Below are 18124 nucleotides of genomic sequence, written 5' to 3' on the forward strand. Positions count from 1 at the left end.
AAAACTGAGAGCTCTGTTTAGTATATGTTTGACTGCCATAGAACTGCACTGATAAATTTTACAGCCTTAACCTACAAGAGGACTTTTCTTGCATCCTTTTTAGCCTGAGCACTCACAGTCTTTCCTTAGAGAGTGGGTATACTACAAAGATATTACCATAGGTATTATCAAAGATATTATTAAAAACACATCTAAAAGTAGGAAAACACATTTTAGAAGGGAACATTTTTACATCGCCATATCATAGGAATTAATTTTAAATTAAGTGTAAGTGATACAGTTTCATTCCAGCGAAATGTTCATGCCTTGAGAATTTCATCTGCTAATTAGAAGATAGACTTTGTGGCTTAGTCTCTGGTATCCTCAAAGAAAGACGAGAAAGAAATATAAAGATTTTGAATTCGTGGCATGAACTGATTCCTTGTAATACTTGAGTTTCACCTCAGCCACATAATCCTATTCAGCTTCCTGACAGATTAAACTTCTGATCTTCTATCATTACATTGGATTTTTGAATGATTCATGTAAGTAGCTAAGAGAAGACTCGGGTTTGTGGTATTAATTGCTGCCTGTATAAGGAAGTTAAACTTGTAGAGATATTTCAAGTGTGATTTTGAAGCCCAGTTGCTGTCAGGGAGCAGAACAAGCAGGTCTACTCCACAAGGGCAGATGAGCTCGGAGCCAAGGATGACCAAAGCACAGGCTGTGCCCTCACTCACTAGGCGCAGCCCTGCTGCGCATGAGCCAGGTCGGCAGGGCCAGGAGCTGGTAACAGGGTCCTTTGATAGCCTCAGACCAATGAGCTCGTGGTCCACCTGGGCCCCAGGTCCTTCTCAGAGGTACTTTCCAAGCAGTTGTTAAAATGTAATCTGCTATATGTTAGATTCCCAGAGTGGCGTAACATCAGCTTACTTTGTTCCTTATAGTAGAAGGGGATTGTTTAGACTATGCAATGATCTTTTCCTTGCTTAAAAACAAAAGTAATGTGACTATTCCAGTTTTTTATAATGTAATTTAATTTAATTTTTAATATAATTAATCTATTTATTAATTTAAAAAAAAACATTATTGGCTTCTTGAGTAAAATAAGTGTGCAACAATCTTTTATTCTTGTAAAATCTATAGTTTTTAATGGTGTTTGGTGAAATCATTTGACAGAAAAAGCAATGGATTGCATATAACTAATCTAATTATTGTAAGACTTACATTTTAATGAAGATTTTGAAAGAAAGTCAAGCCTTTCCATTAGCTCCCGAAAGCTGAGAAGACTGACAGCAATACTTTGTTTTCAATGTATTTACTCAATATCCACCTCAAGGAGATGTAACCACTCCTTATATTTGCTGTTTCTCCAGAAGCACATATCCATTTCATCCACTCTCTGCTTTGGCTTTTCCTGAGAAATCCTTGAGACACAGACTTCATGTGATGTAATGCTTTTAGTTATAAGTGATAAATCCAGCAGTCCCTTAGCAAGCCACACCTGTTGCCCATCTGTGAAGGAACATACCACGCATGCATTGTTCTTTTTTTTTCTTTTGTGATACAGGCAGAACTGCTGCTTACATAATGCCTGACTAGTCTTGAAGGCTGGGGCTCCACTGTCCTTAAATATCCATTCTAACTTCTGTAGCTGTAAAGAGTTTCCCTTGCTCTTTCTGTTCTGTTTTATATACATATGAATCTGAAGGGATTTCTTAATAAATACAATCTATATGCTCTTTTGAAAATCGTCTAGGATGTTATAAAAAGCAAGAAATTCAAACATACATTAACAAAGCAGAATCACAGCATTCCGTACAGGGTACTGGTAGCATATCTATGTATTCCTCTGAGACCCAAGATAACTGTGTTGTGCCATTTATTTATGCAGAACCAATTTTTCTTTTCTGAGCTATTTTTTTAACATAGATACATAGACAGATATAGACATATATTACAATCAAAAAAACCTGCCTAAATTCTGTGCTTATAGATTCTTTCAACTAAGTAATTTATACTTCCAGTCCTATATGAATACTTGTAGTCAAGTAAAATTCTCATGTATTCTAATTTTAAAGAAATTTAAATAAATATTACATTCTGAAAAAGAATACCATTAGATATGTCATGATAGGAAAACCAAAAAGCGAAAATACTAAACTGTCACTTCATAATCTTTAGGTTTTCATTTTCAGACTGAACTGATAGAGACAGCTGTAAGTATTATAACACTTCTCTTTCTTTTTTGTTTCCAGCACCATGTGGAGGGCAGTATACCGGATCAGAGGGAGTGGTTTTATCACCAAATTATCCTCATAATTACACTGCTGGACAGACTTGTCATTATTCAATAACTGTACCTAAGGAATTTGGTAAGAATTTCTTCTACTGATTTATCAATCATTAATCATTATTCAACTGTTCAGATGTCCTTCATGTGTAATAGTGACCTCAGATCTTCAATGTATTGCAAATTACTTACCAAAAGTAAATGCATTCTTGACACGGAACTTGATTCTAGGGATCTGACCTTTTACTTCTCCCTTGAGTAATCAATAGACTTCTGCTAAGTTGTCTGTGTCTGGTATCCAAGGATATCCTGAATGCTTTCATTGATTACATCATTCATCATCATAGGATAATCATTCATTCAAGCTTCCCACAAAGTAAAACCAATTGTCAAAAAATGAGCGAGTGTTCTCTTATATTTTAACTTCTTGTTTTTCATGTTTAACAAGGGCAACTTGAGTAGGATCACATTTAACAAGTACAACGGAGGGAAAGAAAGCACCTAAAAGTAGCAGAAAAGTTTGTGGAAAATCACAAACCTGATTATTTCAATGTGTCAAAATATTTGGTCAAAATCTCTAAAACTTGTGCAATTGTATGCAGTGCATGGTTTTGTGCAAAGCAGGTTTCTCTAATTTAAGTCCAGACAAATAGCAATAATTTCACTACTTACTTACCAAAAGATTGAATGCAGAGCAACTTACTGTGTTTGGTACTTTCTATATGAAATGAAACCTGTAAGGATTCACCAAGGAATTTGGAAAGCTGCTGACAGAAGTAGTTTGAGATTTACAGGTTGAGAGCTTGGAAAAAGTTTATTGCACCTCCTAATAATAATTCATAACATAATTCTAGTACTAAACTCTTGGTTGCTAGTCCTTATTATAATTATCATTATTTGAGACAAGCTCAATATTTTTGTTCACAATTTTTGTTCACATCTTTGTAGTAAGAAAATAATTAATTCAATTTTTATCATGTTTTAGAGTTTGTTCTTACATTTCAGAAGCATTTTTTCAGAAAAAAAGGAAGAAATAAATTTGCATAGTAGATACTTGCAACAACTGGGGTTAAATAATTATCAAATAAAATATATTTTAATTAGTTATTGTCCTATTTAAAAAACCAACGTGTATCCTATAAAGGTTATTCATCAATGTTTTAGGGGTGGGAGTTACACAAATCCTTGAGATTTGTATTACAGGAATATTTAAAAGTACTCTGTATTCTTTATTACAGTTTTAAGTTTTCTGCCAGAGAAAGTGAGATTTGATAGGATGTAATTCTTTTTCCTGATAGAATTGTATGGAATGTAAGAAGAAAAATAGCAGAAGAAAGAGGCTGCAAGTTACAGAAAATATCTGTCAAATCATTCAGAGTGATTAGATCCCCAAGATAGTAGTTACAATGAAATGCTGTTGCAGCTTTACAGAGAGACACATTCATGAAACACATTTATCCAATTAGAGGCTTTAGTACACAATATTTTTCACTAGAATCCCTGATCAAGAACATGCAAAATATCTCTAGGCCCATATCAGTAGTTGTGATGTTCTATAAAGTAATCACATTGTGTTTAATTACTATATTGAATAATTGTAAATGAGCGCAAATTAGAAGTTTTTAATAAATAATGCTTAAAAAAATAATGCTCATATGGTATTTAAAAATTATGCAGCATATTCACCAACTACCTAACAAATAAATATTTTTATTCTTATTTTCTATGAGAAATAAGAGAAACTGACACAAGTATAGTCTATAGCTAACATTTTCAATGCTTGGCAAGTACCTGACAAAATGATTTCTCTGTACTAGATCTCATAATGGTCCTGACTTGCAGAGGGCCTGACAGAAAAGTTACTTGAATATACAGGCCATAGGCACAACTTAAAAACAATTATTTTTCATTTGTGATATAAATTTTCTTTTAAAAAGATAAATTTTTTGCAGTTCTAATAGGGTTGGGGATTGAAGAACATTGCAATAACTTTACTTCTAGTTGATAATAGTTTGCATAAAGGATGCCCTTGAAGTGATGAAGACTGACCGCACAGTAGCTGCATTAGCAAGGATGAGGCCTACAAGTTGAGTGAAGGTAGTGTTTCCCTCTTTGTAGCCTTCATGAAATAGCATATGGAAACTATGTCTATAGGTTTGTGCTTCTAAGTTACAGGGCACAGATTGCTAAAATAGAACCAGCCCAACTGGAAGGCCAGCAAGATGATTAGGAAGCACAGTACAAGGAAAAGTTGAAGGAATTTCAGCTTACAGAAGATAAGTGATGGAGGACCGTTCCTTCCAGAAGTATGCAGTAAGAGAACAAGTGGCAGTAGTCACAAGTTGTAGCACACCAAATTCCAACTAGATATAAGGAAAATATTCTTTACCATGACAGTGATTAAGTACAGGTAGCTCCAGGAAGAATTTTTGCCAATGTTCAAAATTTACTGAGAAAAAGACCTGAGCAACCTGATCTAACTTCAAAGTCAACCCTGCTTTTAAAAATCAAGAAGTTGGACTATGCAATTTGGTTTTAAAAAAATTAAGAACTTTACAATAAATTGTAAATACAGTCTGTACAGAAATTGTGCTGCATTGAAGATCCATGGTTTGTATACAGAATATGGAATAGGTATAATTTTAAAACAGATTAATCCCTTGTCAATAAAATATGGGTGGCTTGAGTGATGAAGATAGATTTTTATTGACTTGATTTTACTGGTTTATTACTTCATATTTCTGTTGCTGATATCTGAATTTTGTGAACTATTTCATATTTACTAGTGAGACGTGTTGTATAATTAAATGATTTATTTGTTAATACAGTTTAAATTACTTAGAGCTGAAGTGCAAATTAAGTGTAGCGATACATCAAAACCAGTTACACATTGATATTTTTAATCTTTGATCAGTTTATATATTCTTTCTGATAAAAGAAGTACTAATACAAAGTCACAAAAGTAGCCAAATCAGTAAGTTTAAAACATCTTCCTCAGATTAAAGCTGGATAAGCAATTAATCATGTGTGAAAATAAATGCTTCTTAGTAGTTCCTAAGGTTGGTAATGAAATTTTGGTAAACAACTTTCCTTTTTAGATACTCTTTTTTCTTATTCTCATCAGTACCTCATCAGTGCAATAAGGAACAAGACTTGTTTGACTGGAGAGCACACTTTTGGGGAAAGAGTGATTTAATTATCTATTTTTAAAAGTTAAAAATAAGGAAATAATGAAAAGCATATCGGATTCTTATTACTTATGTTTAATGCAGATGTTTTATCATGGTAGACGATAATATAACTTGCAAAGGATTCATACAGGAATCCACTGGTAACTAAGACAAGCAAAAATATCTCATTAAATTTGTGTTTAAAGACTAGGTTCTTGTTTTATCTTCTCTCTTTTTAATTTTGTTCTCTCTTTGTCTTTCTTTTTTTTAAAAAACAATGTAGTTGTGTTTGGACAATTTGCCTATTTCCAGACAGCTTTGAATGATGTGGCAGAATTATTTGATGGAGAAAACTCTCAGGCTAGACTTCTTAGTTCACTGTCTGGCTCCCACTCAGGTGAGTAACAAGGAAAAGAAGTACACATTTCTTACACAGATCAGTATGGAAAAAAAAAAATTCAAGAGAATGTTATGAATTTCATTTGGAAGTATAATAATAAACTCACTGGAACATAATGCCAAGGGAAATGGAAGACCCTTCTAAACCTTTGAATGAAGACATTCTTCTGGAACATATGGTTTAGGCAAGAACGGATAGCTGGGATGAGCGCAAAACTAATTGAATGAAAATCTCAGATCTTTATGTAAGAGGGCAGATTGGATGGTATAATTATCTTCTCTGCCCCTAAACTCTGTGAATTAAACATCTACATTTTCTGAATGTCTAATTTAAACACAAATTACTTGTATTCACGAAATGCAATTATCTGTATGCAAACATGCACTTAGACTAAAAGTAGGCCAGCTGTTGCATTCAGGTAACACTAGCAAAATGTTGGCCCTGTGAAATCATAATTACACTTATATGGATTTCAGCACGGCCAGAATTTCCAGTGTATGCATCTATAATGACTATGTTCATCTCAAATGGATAATATATAAATGTATTTCTGTCATACACTCCTAGTATTTAGGAGAGTTTTATATGTGAGTTTAAGATTTTTGCAATCCAGGGCTTTTCTTGGCTTCTTGGTTTTCATTTTGAATAATTGGAGAAATACTTGATATTAAAATAATATAACATATCTATTTGATTTATAGAAAACATTTTATTATTTTAAAAATGTGGTTAATCATTTTCCTCTGGTGAATCCTAACCATTTGTGTCATAATAAGAGTTCACAAAATAGTTTAAAAATTTGTTTAATTGCTGGCAAGAGTTCAGCAACAAAAGTATTTTCTTTTTAATGTGCAAATTTAAGAGACAACTCATCTAAGCATCCAATTTTACTGCATCAAACATATAAAAAAAAGTTGAAACTAATGTCTGTTCACAGCAGACTTGTGACGTATCTGAAATACGTTTGTTTACGATAGGCTTCTGTTACATGGAATTACTAGTTACAATAATATAAAACAAATCTAAGTCAAAGAATCATAAATCCTATTTGCCCAGTTATCTGATATATTTTGAATGAGTGCATTATCACTCATCTCAGTAGAATTTCCTAAAATATTGGTTGATATAATCCAATGAGAATAAAACCAGTTGTCATATGAAGTGGCATCCTTGCAGTGTAAAAGTACTATCATTTTGTCTGTAGTAATTAATTACTGAACTTCTATCAGGACTACAGATACATATCTCAGGAAAGGAGATAACATATTTTAAACATCTTTATTAATCCTACAGTTGATGTATAAATTTTGAAATGGTATTAGAAAGTTAATAATGTAATATAGTTCATGTGTGACCATGTATTTTATAGAAGCATCTACATAAAATGAGTCATGGATGTGCTCTCTCTCACTTCAGTTTTAGTTTTGAAATGGTAAACGTCACATGAAGATCCCCTGTGGCTTTTTTTCTTTAATGTGTTTTGCAAGGCAAGGTAAAGCTCTCAATCACAGAAAAAAGTTAACCAAAATTTTTTCTAATGATTTTGTCCCCAGATGGCAGTAGGGTTTCCCAGACAAGTAGTTTATTGGAGCTCTAGTTCCAACAGCTGCAGTAAATGTCAGAAAGTTTATGTTGTTGAATCATGAAGTCTTTTTATTCTGACAAGTTTTCAAACCTCCAATGGCAAATGTAATTTTATACACTCTTATTTATGTTTTCTTTAACTAGAGAGGCAAACATAAAACGATGTATTTTAACAGTGTATTTGATTACATACTGAAGAGTTGTAACTGTTGTTTCTGGTTTGCATACTTAATTTATTTTCTGTTTTCATTTGTAGGAGAGACATTGCCTTTGGCTACATCTAATCAAATTCTTCTGCGATTCAGTGCTAAGAGTGGGGCATCAGCCAGGGGATTCCACTTCGTTTACCAAGGTAAACACGTCTGCTTTTGGTGGAAGACACTGGTGCCAGTCTCATACGATGTATTATTTTGAATTCTTCTCAGGTCTTAAAGTATTTCTTTAAATATGGGTGTAGTCTTAACCTTTTTCCAGCCATCAGGGACTTCACCTGCTGGTAGACTCGATTCATTATGCCAACTATCTCCAGTGAATCCTATCTGGCCCCATGGACTTGAATATGTCCAGCCTCTCTCAATAGTCTGAAATCTGTTGCTCCCTTACTGCTGAGTGTTCACATCCTCACTTTATAGAAGTATATAGTTGAGGACTGTTAAGGCAAGGCAAAAAAAAAGGCATTCAATACTTAAATATTTTCTGCATCGTCACTAGGTTGACGACGTCCCTCCACCCCCGCAATGCATCAACATACCCACATACATTTTTAACTTCCCTTTGTAATTAGCATATCTGTAGATTCTTTTTCCCTAATGTCACTTGCTAATTTTTGCTCTAGATAGACTTGGATTTTCCTGGGTTTTGTTTCTGAGTAGCTGAGCAATGCTGTCATACTCCTGATTTATTACCTGACTGACTCCGCTTGTGGTATGTCCCCTTGTTGCGTTTAAATTTTCTGAAAACTCCTGGTCTAGCCCTGCAGGCTTTCTGCCCAAATTCCCAGTCTTCCCTCACAATGGGATAATTTGTTCCAAGGCTCTCAAATCTCTCTAAAAAAGTTCATCAGTATCCTTCCCCTTCATGCCTGTTGCTTAGGAGAGTCTATGTACCAACTTCATGAATATGCCAAAGTTTGCTTACCTTAATTCCAACCTTCTGCTGGTTCCTCAGTTTCATCATGTTGCAGTCCTTCATCTATATCCACATGCGCAAACAGCTTTTCTCTGTTTGTAAGCAGCTGGCCAGACTGTAGCTATTTAATTTAATTATGTGATAGAAATATCTATTAAATGTAGCTAGTGTTTTGCTTGACTAAAATGAGTAAGGACAAGACCATAGAACTTTTCTAGACACAGCGACTATTCGGTTTTGAGCAAAAGGAGATATACATCTTTATTTTATATTGAGTTGGATGTAAGTTGCTAGACTGCTATAGACCAGAGGAAGCACATATTAGTCTTTGTTAAAAGCCAGATTTTCCTGAGATGAAAGTGAAAACATGCCACTGGGGAGCATTTGAAATGGACACTGGAAATCCACCAAGAATTGTTAGCTGCATTTTGGAATTCAATGAATCAGTGAAAATAAAATCAGTAGATTTATTACACAATATCAACATTCCAACAATTTTCTGGTTTATATTCAGGCATTATAATGACACAGAAAATAGATCCTGTGGTTCTGGAGAATAAATATCCAGTTACCTGAAACAGATATTAAAAATAAACACTTTATACTTTTATACTTAATTGTATTCTTAACATTCATTTTATGCTTAATTTTTGCCGCATCCAATTACAGTTACAAAATGGTGATCATTTTCTTACAAAAACAATAGAAAAATATATTTTGGGAATTGTTCTATACTGATAGTTACTGAGTTAATAAATAAGTACAGCATAAGCGCTGTTACGAGAATCTTTGTTACATTCACCTGAAGTCTTTATCTCTAGAAGTACTGTTCATTTCAGCTTTCTCAAGACATAAAGACAAAGAAAAATAAAGAAAACATTTCAAGTACTTATGAAAATCTCAGCTCTGAATACATATAGGCAGCATAATGTTGTTGAAGCAATATAGCTGTGCTTCAACATGTTTTTATCACCTACAGTTTCAGAATTAGTTTGCTTGAGGTTAGCCTGGGTTCTGCACCACACACTATTCCTCAGTGTAATACTATAAAGAGACGGTAAAACTGCAAAAGACACTTTCAAACTTACCTCATGAGCATCTGTAGCTCTGTTCAAGGTTTTGGGGAGTTTGTTTAATCGTGTTAGTATTGCTCAGTACTCCCAGTTGATGTTTCAAGAGTTTTTGTTCAGACCGCTAAGAAATTCTGCCTTCTTGGAGAGCTTGGAGGGATAATTGGTACAACAGAGACCATGAGGCAGTTTCAGTACTGAAAGGTGGGTGGCAGACATAAGACGTGTGGATCTTCTCCCAACAGAACTGAATTTGAGAAGGTATTATGTGCATGTTTGCATACTGCAGCTGAAATGCAAGAATGAGACAGCACGCCCAAGTCTGTCAGCATGCAGCTAGGCAGCTTAGTACAGTGAGTTGATCCATGCGTCTTAGAGAATGCAGTCTGGTGACACCTGGAGCAGTGTTGCATGTTCATTGACTGTATGGGCAACAAATGCAGTCCCAAAGGGGCTTCTGTGCAGTTCACTAGATGTATTGCATACACCCCCAATAATCTTAATGAGACTGTCATTGAACTCTATGGTTTATTGTATACTGACTTTTCAGCTTTACTAAATTGAAGTGTAAAAGTAGGTTTGGATAGTCCTAAACAATTTTATCAAGATTCATTTTGTTAATTTTTTTCTTTTATGTTGGAGCGTAGTCATGGTTTGACACAGCAAATTAATGGAAAGAACTGCCTTACCTCAAAAATACTTCCATAGTTGTAAGGAGCTTGTTGGGACTGTTCAAACTCCTTGTTGGTGTTTTTAAGCCTACTTCTGTGTTTATACAAAGTCATCACCATGACTGCACACTTAACTCTGAATATAGCACCTGCCCTTTTACACATGAAAAGCATCACTTACATTTAAATTTATCATGCACAATTAATCAGAAAAGTGAGTAGATATAGATTTTTGGAATTAAAAACCAGCTTTCAGCATTTGAGTTCTTATCAGCCATTTGCATATGAATGACACCTTTCTGTCTTACTTTAATTGTTTTTTCATGTGCCTAAAGTGTTTAGTTATTTTTTTGCTGCTTTTAAAGAATTCAGAGTGATGCAAAACCTCAATTCTATTAGCTGTGTGTCTATATATACAAGCACACACACATATATGCCTCATTTCAGTCATTTGGACTACACTTATTTTTTAGTAACTGTAAGAAATATGATTTAATAAATGGCAAGTTCTCTCCAGCAGCAGAAAATGAGTCAGGCAAAGCCACTTGATTTGTCTAAGCAGAATCATGAAGCTATTTGTATATCCAGGTTTTTTTAATATATTTTAAAATATTTCTTAAGAGCTTTATTTAATACAGAGATTTACATCTACAGATATTGGTTAATGAGTTAGTGCTATTTAATAAGTGGTATTTAAGATTTTTCTCTCTTTTGAAGCATGTGATTGTAGTTCCAACAACTGCCTGCTTTCTAGCCTTTTAAATATTCCAGAGAATAACATCCACACTCACATTGAGCATAGTCATCTGGTCTGCAAAGTCAATCATTTTATTTATCGCCCTCTATTCTAGGTTGACCTTCTTTCCTGTTCACTTTTCCACTGGGCTGATTTCAATTTTGTTTCACAGCAGTATGAAACATTTACTAAAAGATGGAGGATAATTACCGTAGAAAATCAAATGTCTTTATGATAGACCTTGAGAAGTCTAGGTTGCCAATGTTGCAGGCAAAAGCTAGAAGGAAGGCTAGAAGGGAAAAAAAAAAGTTATTGCTTGCATTATTTCGCATTCTGGTTTGAACAAGCAACACATAAGGTTTGTAGCTTTTGATTCAGATTTAACGGCTTTTGCAATGCCACTTTCTCAAAAACTTCCTTTTAGCTGCATGTCAACTCTGCCTTCATTTCTTTTTCTCAGATAACCACTTTTCCTTGTATTTCATGCAACAGGTAAAGGGTATCTGTAATTTCAGACTGAATTAATATCGTCTTTCAGAATATTTAGGGTCAGGTATGTTGAAATATATTAAAAGCAATCACATTTAAGAAGATTGGGAATTATATTTTTTTCAACTTTATCTTATGCTCGTTTTCCTGCTATGTTATCACCTAAGAAACAGTAGCATGTATTTTTATATAACTGAGGCTGCAGCAGTACAGAGTTCTTTCCCTAAAAAGCAAAGTAATGACCTTTCTACCACCCTAAAATTTATGGGGTTTTAGTGCTTGTCTTCCTTTACTTGATTTACCATACAAATACATGAATTAGTTCATGAGGTCAAATGAGATTTTAAATAAGACTGTTTGGAAAGTTAGCATGCTAGAATGAGGAAGGACTGTGGAAAAAAGACAAAGGGGAACAACAAAAAAAGAAGAGTGTGACTTTAACAATTAACTTGATCTAATCTGTGACAAGGATAAAATACATAGCCACACACTTACAGCTGAGTGTAATTAGAGAGCAGAACTAAGACTTACTATTAAGTATTAAGTATTATTTTCCATATGTGTTAGCATGACATATTATGTCCTGGTTTACAACAGGCTTCCTAGAGAGGTGGTTGATGCCCCAAGCCTGTCAGTGCTTAAGAGGCATTTGGACAATGCCCTTAACAACATACTTTAGCTTTTGGTCAGCTCTCAGTTGGTCAGGCAGTTGGTCTAGATGATTGTTGTAGGTCTCTTCAAGCTGAAATAGTCTATTGATGTAGAAGCAATTCAGCTGGGCTGTGTTGGCTGCATCACCTTTTAGAGGAACACATCTATTTTCCCAATTTTTCATAGACGTTTGTAACTGTACTGCATTTTACCATGGATTAATTAAATCTAAATTCCATTTTAAGCAGTATGGGAGTATCACTTCGTTGTTATGTCTGGCTCGCATTACATGTATTCTTTAGGAAGTTCTTAAAACGGGAAAAAAAGCATGAGAAAAACTGTGCCTCTTATATCGAAGGGCATAGTTTATTTGTGCATCTTTAGCATTTCTTATCTCACTGTAACCATTAATAGAGTATTAGTAAAACCTGTGAAAAACTTTGCTGAGTCAATTTTAACATGACATTGAGTGTTTCCTGCTGACAATAGAATAATCTGACACAACTTTAGCCATGGATGTTTGTGGCTGCCATGCCTGTTTTACTTACTGGCTGCTCTCAGTAAAATGGTGAGTTTCAGTCTGAAAAGGAAATACATAGCAGTACTTCTGTTACATGAACTAACTTAAGAGTGTTAGTAAACTGTCCCTACATTTGCTAAAATAGCAGAGATAGCTTGCTGACAGGTAAATAACTTTCATAAGGAAATATTATAATGAAACCAGTTGATTTGACATTCTTTGTTGAGAGATGCTGAAAATGCTAGTTACACAAAAAAAGCTGTTTGGATTACAAAAACATGTATGCAAATTGCCAGCTATGATTAAATAAAATTATAGGATATTCTTTAATCTGTTTCTTAAAAAGGGTGCATTACCTTTGCTCAGCTGTTGTAGGGATTTTCCAGCTGTGGACTCCAGTTGAGGGTGAGAGAATCTGAGCAAGAATTTTCTTCTGAAACTTCCTCTATTTTGAGGAAGTGGGTGAAAAAATAAATAGAGAAAGGTAGTATTCCCATAAAAGACTGAGCAAGCATTTCTTCCACACAGTGAATGAAAAATACTCCAGGAGTGATACTGAAATTTTCAGTCAGGTCATATAGCCTCTTAGGAAGACAAGTAAGGTTTAGACACATGTCAAGCTAAAAGTTTAACTAGCAGGGGGCTGTAGTGGTGACCTGTGTGGAAGGAGATCATGCTCTACCGTGTGCCACTCACAAACAGCTTTCTCTGAAGCTGCTGTGAACAACCTCTTACATGCCAAAACATCCACCAGTCAGAGGAGCATGTAGTGCCTGTTCTCAAAGATATTTGAGAAAGTGACGACTGCTTTGGGCCAGAGATGCTTCTAGGGACATGCCGCTGGAGATGCTAATGGAGGGACTATTGGAGACACACTCTTTGAAAGAGGCCCTCCATGCCAAAGCGGTAGCACTTCTAAAGGGACTGTGTCTTGTGCGTAACCTATGCTGGAGAGGGAACACCTCAGAGGGGTTGGTGGCTTGTGAAAGACCTGTTCTGTAGTAGGGGGGACATCTCTGAGCAATTGTAGCCCATCGGTGACCCATGCTGGAGCAGGAACACTAAGAAACAGTGTGACGTGAAAACCTGAAGAAGCAAAAATCAGGAGAGAAAATGATTAAAATGCTAAGTACATCAGAGGAAAACAAGCAAAAAGAGAGCACGTGACCCCAATCTCCTGTGCTGCCTTTCACCTCACTGGTGGAACTGGGATGGACACAAGGAATTTGAGACAAGGAAGGGGGAACATAGGTGTTTGACTGAAGTTGAGCCTGGGGAAAGGGAAGAAAAGCTGTTTACTTAAGAGGTTGTTTGACTGTTTGTGTCCTCTTTCTTCTTAATTCCTGAACCAGTGATCAGAAGTTTGTGTTAATTGGTAATACATTAAATCAAGCTTAATGAAGTATAAATTCCCTGAGTCAAACCTGGTTTGTCCACGACAATGTATTGAACCTTTTGCTATCACATGAGTGTGAATGATTTATCTCATGACTGAAACTCCCATTTTAGCAAGTAGTCCTGACCAAGGGATGGACTAATGCCTAATCATGTGGCAGAAGCTGTATGCATGTGACAGTCATACAGCTGGATGTGAGAGTAGCCATCATTGACACAGTTGTAAAGTCATTCCACAATTAAATAAAAAAAAAAAAAAAAGAAGCTTTGAATAAAATAATGCTTGTACAGTAGACCATTTGATAGAGAAAAGGCTATTAGTCCCAGTGAAAGACAACAAAAAAGAGCAGGCTGGGTCAGTTGAATTGACCTGGCAGACTGCATCTGGTCTGCAGGTTATGATCAGGAAGAACTATTATTGTGTGAAATCCTTGAACTATGGTTTCTTCATTATCCCTCCACAAGTGCAGAACAATTTGCTGCCGTGGTTAGAGCTGCACACGTAAGCAAGTTTCACAGAGCAGCTGGGTGATACTAAGGTCCTGTTGAAAACATGATCTCAAAATCCCATTTATTTGAACAAAGGCAGTATATCAAATTTATTGTAAGGGAAGTGGTTTGTTTATACTATGTAAAGTATTTAACCATTCTAAAAACTTGGAAAAAGGATTTACTTTTGTTTTGCTGTACTGTGTAGTTATCATTCCAGGAGCATGATGGTTTACCTCTGACAATTTCTTTCAATCTTGGATACATTTTATAACTTTCTTAAGCTTTCAAGGCTAAAATCTTCTGCAACCATCTAACCTACTGATTTAGAAGAAAATATGTGTTAGTGTATCTGTATGACGTTGTCTGACAAATCAACCTACTACATATTAATAAAAGGAACATGTATAGTACTTTTATTGCTACTACTTATTTCTAAATCTTCTTTGAAAAAGCTTTTCTCTGAATTCAGTAATACTTGCATAAACTTAACTTTTTCTCAGTAGCAATACAGAAAACAAGAACATAATGTAATCATAAATGAGAACTTCCAATGTTCTGCTGAAATGTGTTGCATATTTCATGCTAGATTTAAGATAAGAGTGATTTCAGTTAGTGTTCTGTATCCAACTTGTCAACAAGTGTTAACTTCTAGAGCACCTAACCGTACCTAAAACTACTGCACTTAAATAATTATGATTCTGAATAGAGCATATGACAGTATAAGAAATAAGAAATGCATAAAGCTATCAATATGAAAATAAGTATATATAGGCCACACACACCTTAGTGACCAGGGTACCTGAACAAGCGTGTGTGTGGGGATATGTGTACAGGTGTGCACATGAGTAGGTCGGAATATTGCTCTTCACTGTTACAGGACAGCAAAGAAAATTAAATGTAAGGATGTAAAATAAAATTAAATATAACCATGATTCTGTCTTAACCATGATTACACTAGTCTTAAAAATAGGTTAGTAAGCCAGAAATATCATGTTTGAAAATCTGCCAGGAATAAAGCCTGAACCCCTCCCCCCCTTTTTTTTTTTCCCTGTGCCATTCTGTGTCTTTGTTAATTAAGGACAAAATGGCAGGCTGTTTTCATTGTGTTGCTTATTCATATCTAGATGCAGTAATCCCCTGAAACTGATCAAACAAAGCTTTTGAACATGCCACTTACACAGAAAAACTGGTTATATTTAATGAGATTATTTTTCGTGTGCATTTATTTTATTATACAAAACATAGATGATATTGCACACATTATACTTCTAGCATTTTTTTAATAATTAAAAAAAATTGGACATTTACTAGCTAACTGCAAAATGAATTGTAGAAAGAACAAGTTTAATACACAAACAATATGCACAATTCCAAGAGTCAGTAAATACAAAAAAATGCCTGTTATAAAGAAGTGGTTATAAATAACAAAGCCAAAGGGAAAATAAAACCATGGCCTTCTAATGAATTTTATTAGTTTGCTCTTTAAATGTTGCTTACAGTCTTTTAACTATTCTTGTATCACATCAGGTTTATGAATTCTCAGAAATTATTGGTAAAAATAATTGTTGTCAACTGCAAACACTGAAATAGCCTTGAGGGTCCATTGTTACCACTTTGCATTCTCCAATATGATAAATAAAATATTTGTATGTGTACAGCATAATATTTTTCTTGGCTTCTAATGAGAAACTTCTAATGAGAAGCAAAACCTTCCATATTTAATAAATGAAATAGGCAGTAGGTGTGGTATTAAAGAGGACTGTCATTAAAGAGGGCAGCTGAAGCACCCACCTGCTGATTCTGTCATGCCTAAGGATGCACTTCCGAAGTCAATTGCTCTCCAAGCTGCCATGGCACTTACATGACTGTAAATGGTCACAGCCCAAAACTGCAATCCAGCTACAGATGTGAAAGCATTGGGCCATTCTTTGAGAATACAGGAATAGAGCAAGTAAAAGGATCAAATACAATTAAGCTCTGTCCTACAAGAAACAGTGAGCATTTTTAGTGGTTTATTTTTTAGATGATGACTGTCATTTGGATTCACGGCATCTTTTTTTCTTTCTTTCTCTCTCTCTTTATGCAGCTGTTCCACGCACAAGTGATACGCAGTGTAGCTCGGTTCCAGAGCCTAGGTATGGAAGGAGAATCGGCTCTGAGTTTTCAGCAGGCTCTGTTGTTCGATTTGAGTGTAGCCCTGGCTATCTGCTACAAGGCTCAAAAGCTATCCAGTGTCAGTCTGTACCTAATGCCTTAGCTCAGTGGAATGACACAGTACCAAGCTGTGTAGGTAAGCAATTATATTTCAGTCATCTGTTCTGTCACACATGTCTCTGAATCAGAATTCAGGAAATGTTTCAGAAAATAGTATTTAACACATATATTCACTCTCCTTCGATTAATATCAGTCATGCGCAATTTAAAAGAGCAGTTTTCCATATCAAAAAGTAATTGAGTACCAGCTGGCTGGTAGGCAGTATAGTGTTTCGTATAATGACTTAGATTATATGAACAATATGACTCATCTACAGCTTGAAATACAGGATAGAATTTAATTCTCCAGAAGTGTCTTTACCTATTTTATTACACAGTACTTGTTGTATATTTCTGTCACACATAGGATGATTTCTTTTTTCAAGTAGCAGCACAGTGTACATCAAATAATGATAGCATTGTTAGGTATAGCTAATTTTCTTCAATAGACCTGCAGTGGTATAATGTTTAGCACTTCAAATTATTTTTTTTAAATGTTGAAAGGTTTTTCTCCTCTCCCTCCTTGGATTTACATGCAAAATTCATTGCTATTCGTAGGAATTTACTCTAGAATTAATTAGAGTATTATAAAAATAAATGTAGGTGTCTTATTTTCTGTGTATTCTGGTTTTTTTGTTTAGTTTAGTTCTGTTTTCTTGAACCTTAAAGAAGCAATTGCATATACAGTAAAAATATTTAATGTACCACACTCCTTTACCAGCTAGATCCAATATTGGAACATGGGTAAGTTCACATGATTTCTGCCAATCATGATTGTGTTTAATGCTCTATCTTTACACTTTGTTGTTACTCTCAGGTAAGGCATGATTAGGTTGTGCTGCTACGCCATTCTAGGCTGCACACACTCAAAATTATGTTCATTTCTGAATTGTTTATTTATGCAGGTTGTATCTTACGCTTGATATCGTTCATATATTTTAGATGACACTGTTTTTAAAATTCAGATCGTTGCTTCATATATATGTGTTTATGGTACAAAAGAGAATTATTAAAATTTGCTTAATAAAATTATTACTATTCTGTTCTCTGAAGTGGTTTAGGTTTTGTAATAATTCATGACAATACTTCCTTTCAGTGCCGTGCAGTGGGAATTTTACCGAGCGGAGAGGTACTATTCTTTCACCAGGTTACCCTGAACCTTATGGTAACAGCCTGAATTGTGTGTGGAAAATCATAGTGACTGAGGGATCAGGTATTCAGGCAAGTCTATATTCTGTCAAGCATGGAATATTAAGCACTGTGTGGTTCAGTTTTAAAAGTAATTACTTGTTT

The 18124-nt window shown here is 34.9% G+C and overlaps 1 protein-coding gene across 1 annotated transcript in view; it reads left to right on the plus strand.

The window, feature by feature from the left end:
- The window catches only part of CSMD1 (CUB and Sushi multiple domains 1), a 1224748-nt gene that overhangs the window by 1022965 nt on the left and 183659 nt on the right, over positions 1-18124 (plus strand). Inside the window, exons 31-35 of the mRNA XM_086461528.1 lie at positions 2238-2354; positions 5726-5839; positions 7683-7778; positions 16665-16868; positions 17928-18052. Of these exons, the coding sequence (XP_086317654.1) occupies positions 2238-2354; positions 5726-5839; positions 7683-7778; positions 16665-16868; positions 17928-18052 (656 nt within the window). The remainder of the gene's footprint in view (positions 1-2237; positions 2355-5725; positions 5840-7682; positions 7779-16664; positions 16869-17927; positions 18053-18124) is intronic.

The sequence above is a fragment of the Leptosomus discolor genome, chromosome 2 (genome assembly GCF_034619465.1).
Source record: "Leptosomus discolor isolate bLepDis1 chromosome 2, bLepDis1.hap2, whole genome shotgun sequence".
NCBI lineage: Eukaryota > Metazoa > Chordata > Aves > Leptosomiformes > Leptosomidae > Leptosomus > Leptosomus discolor.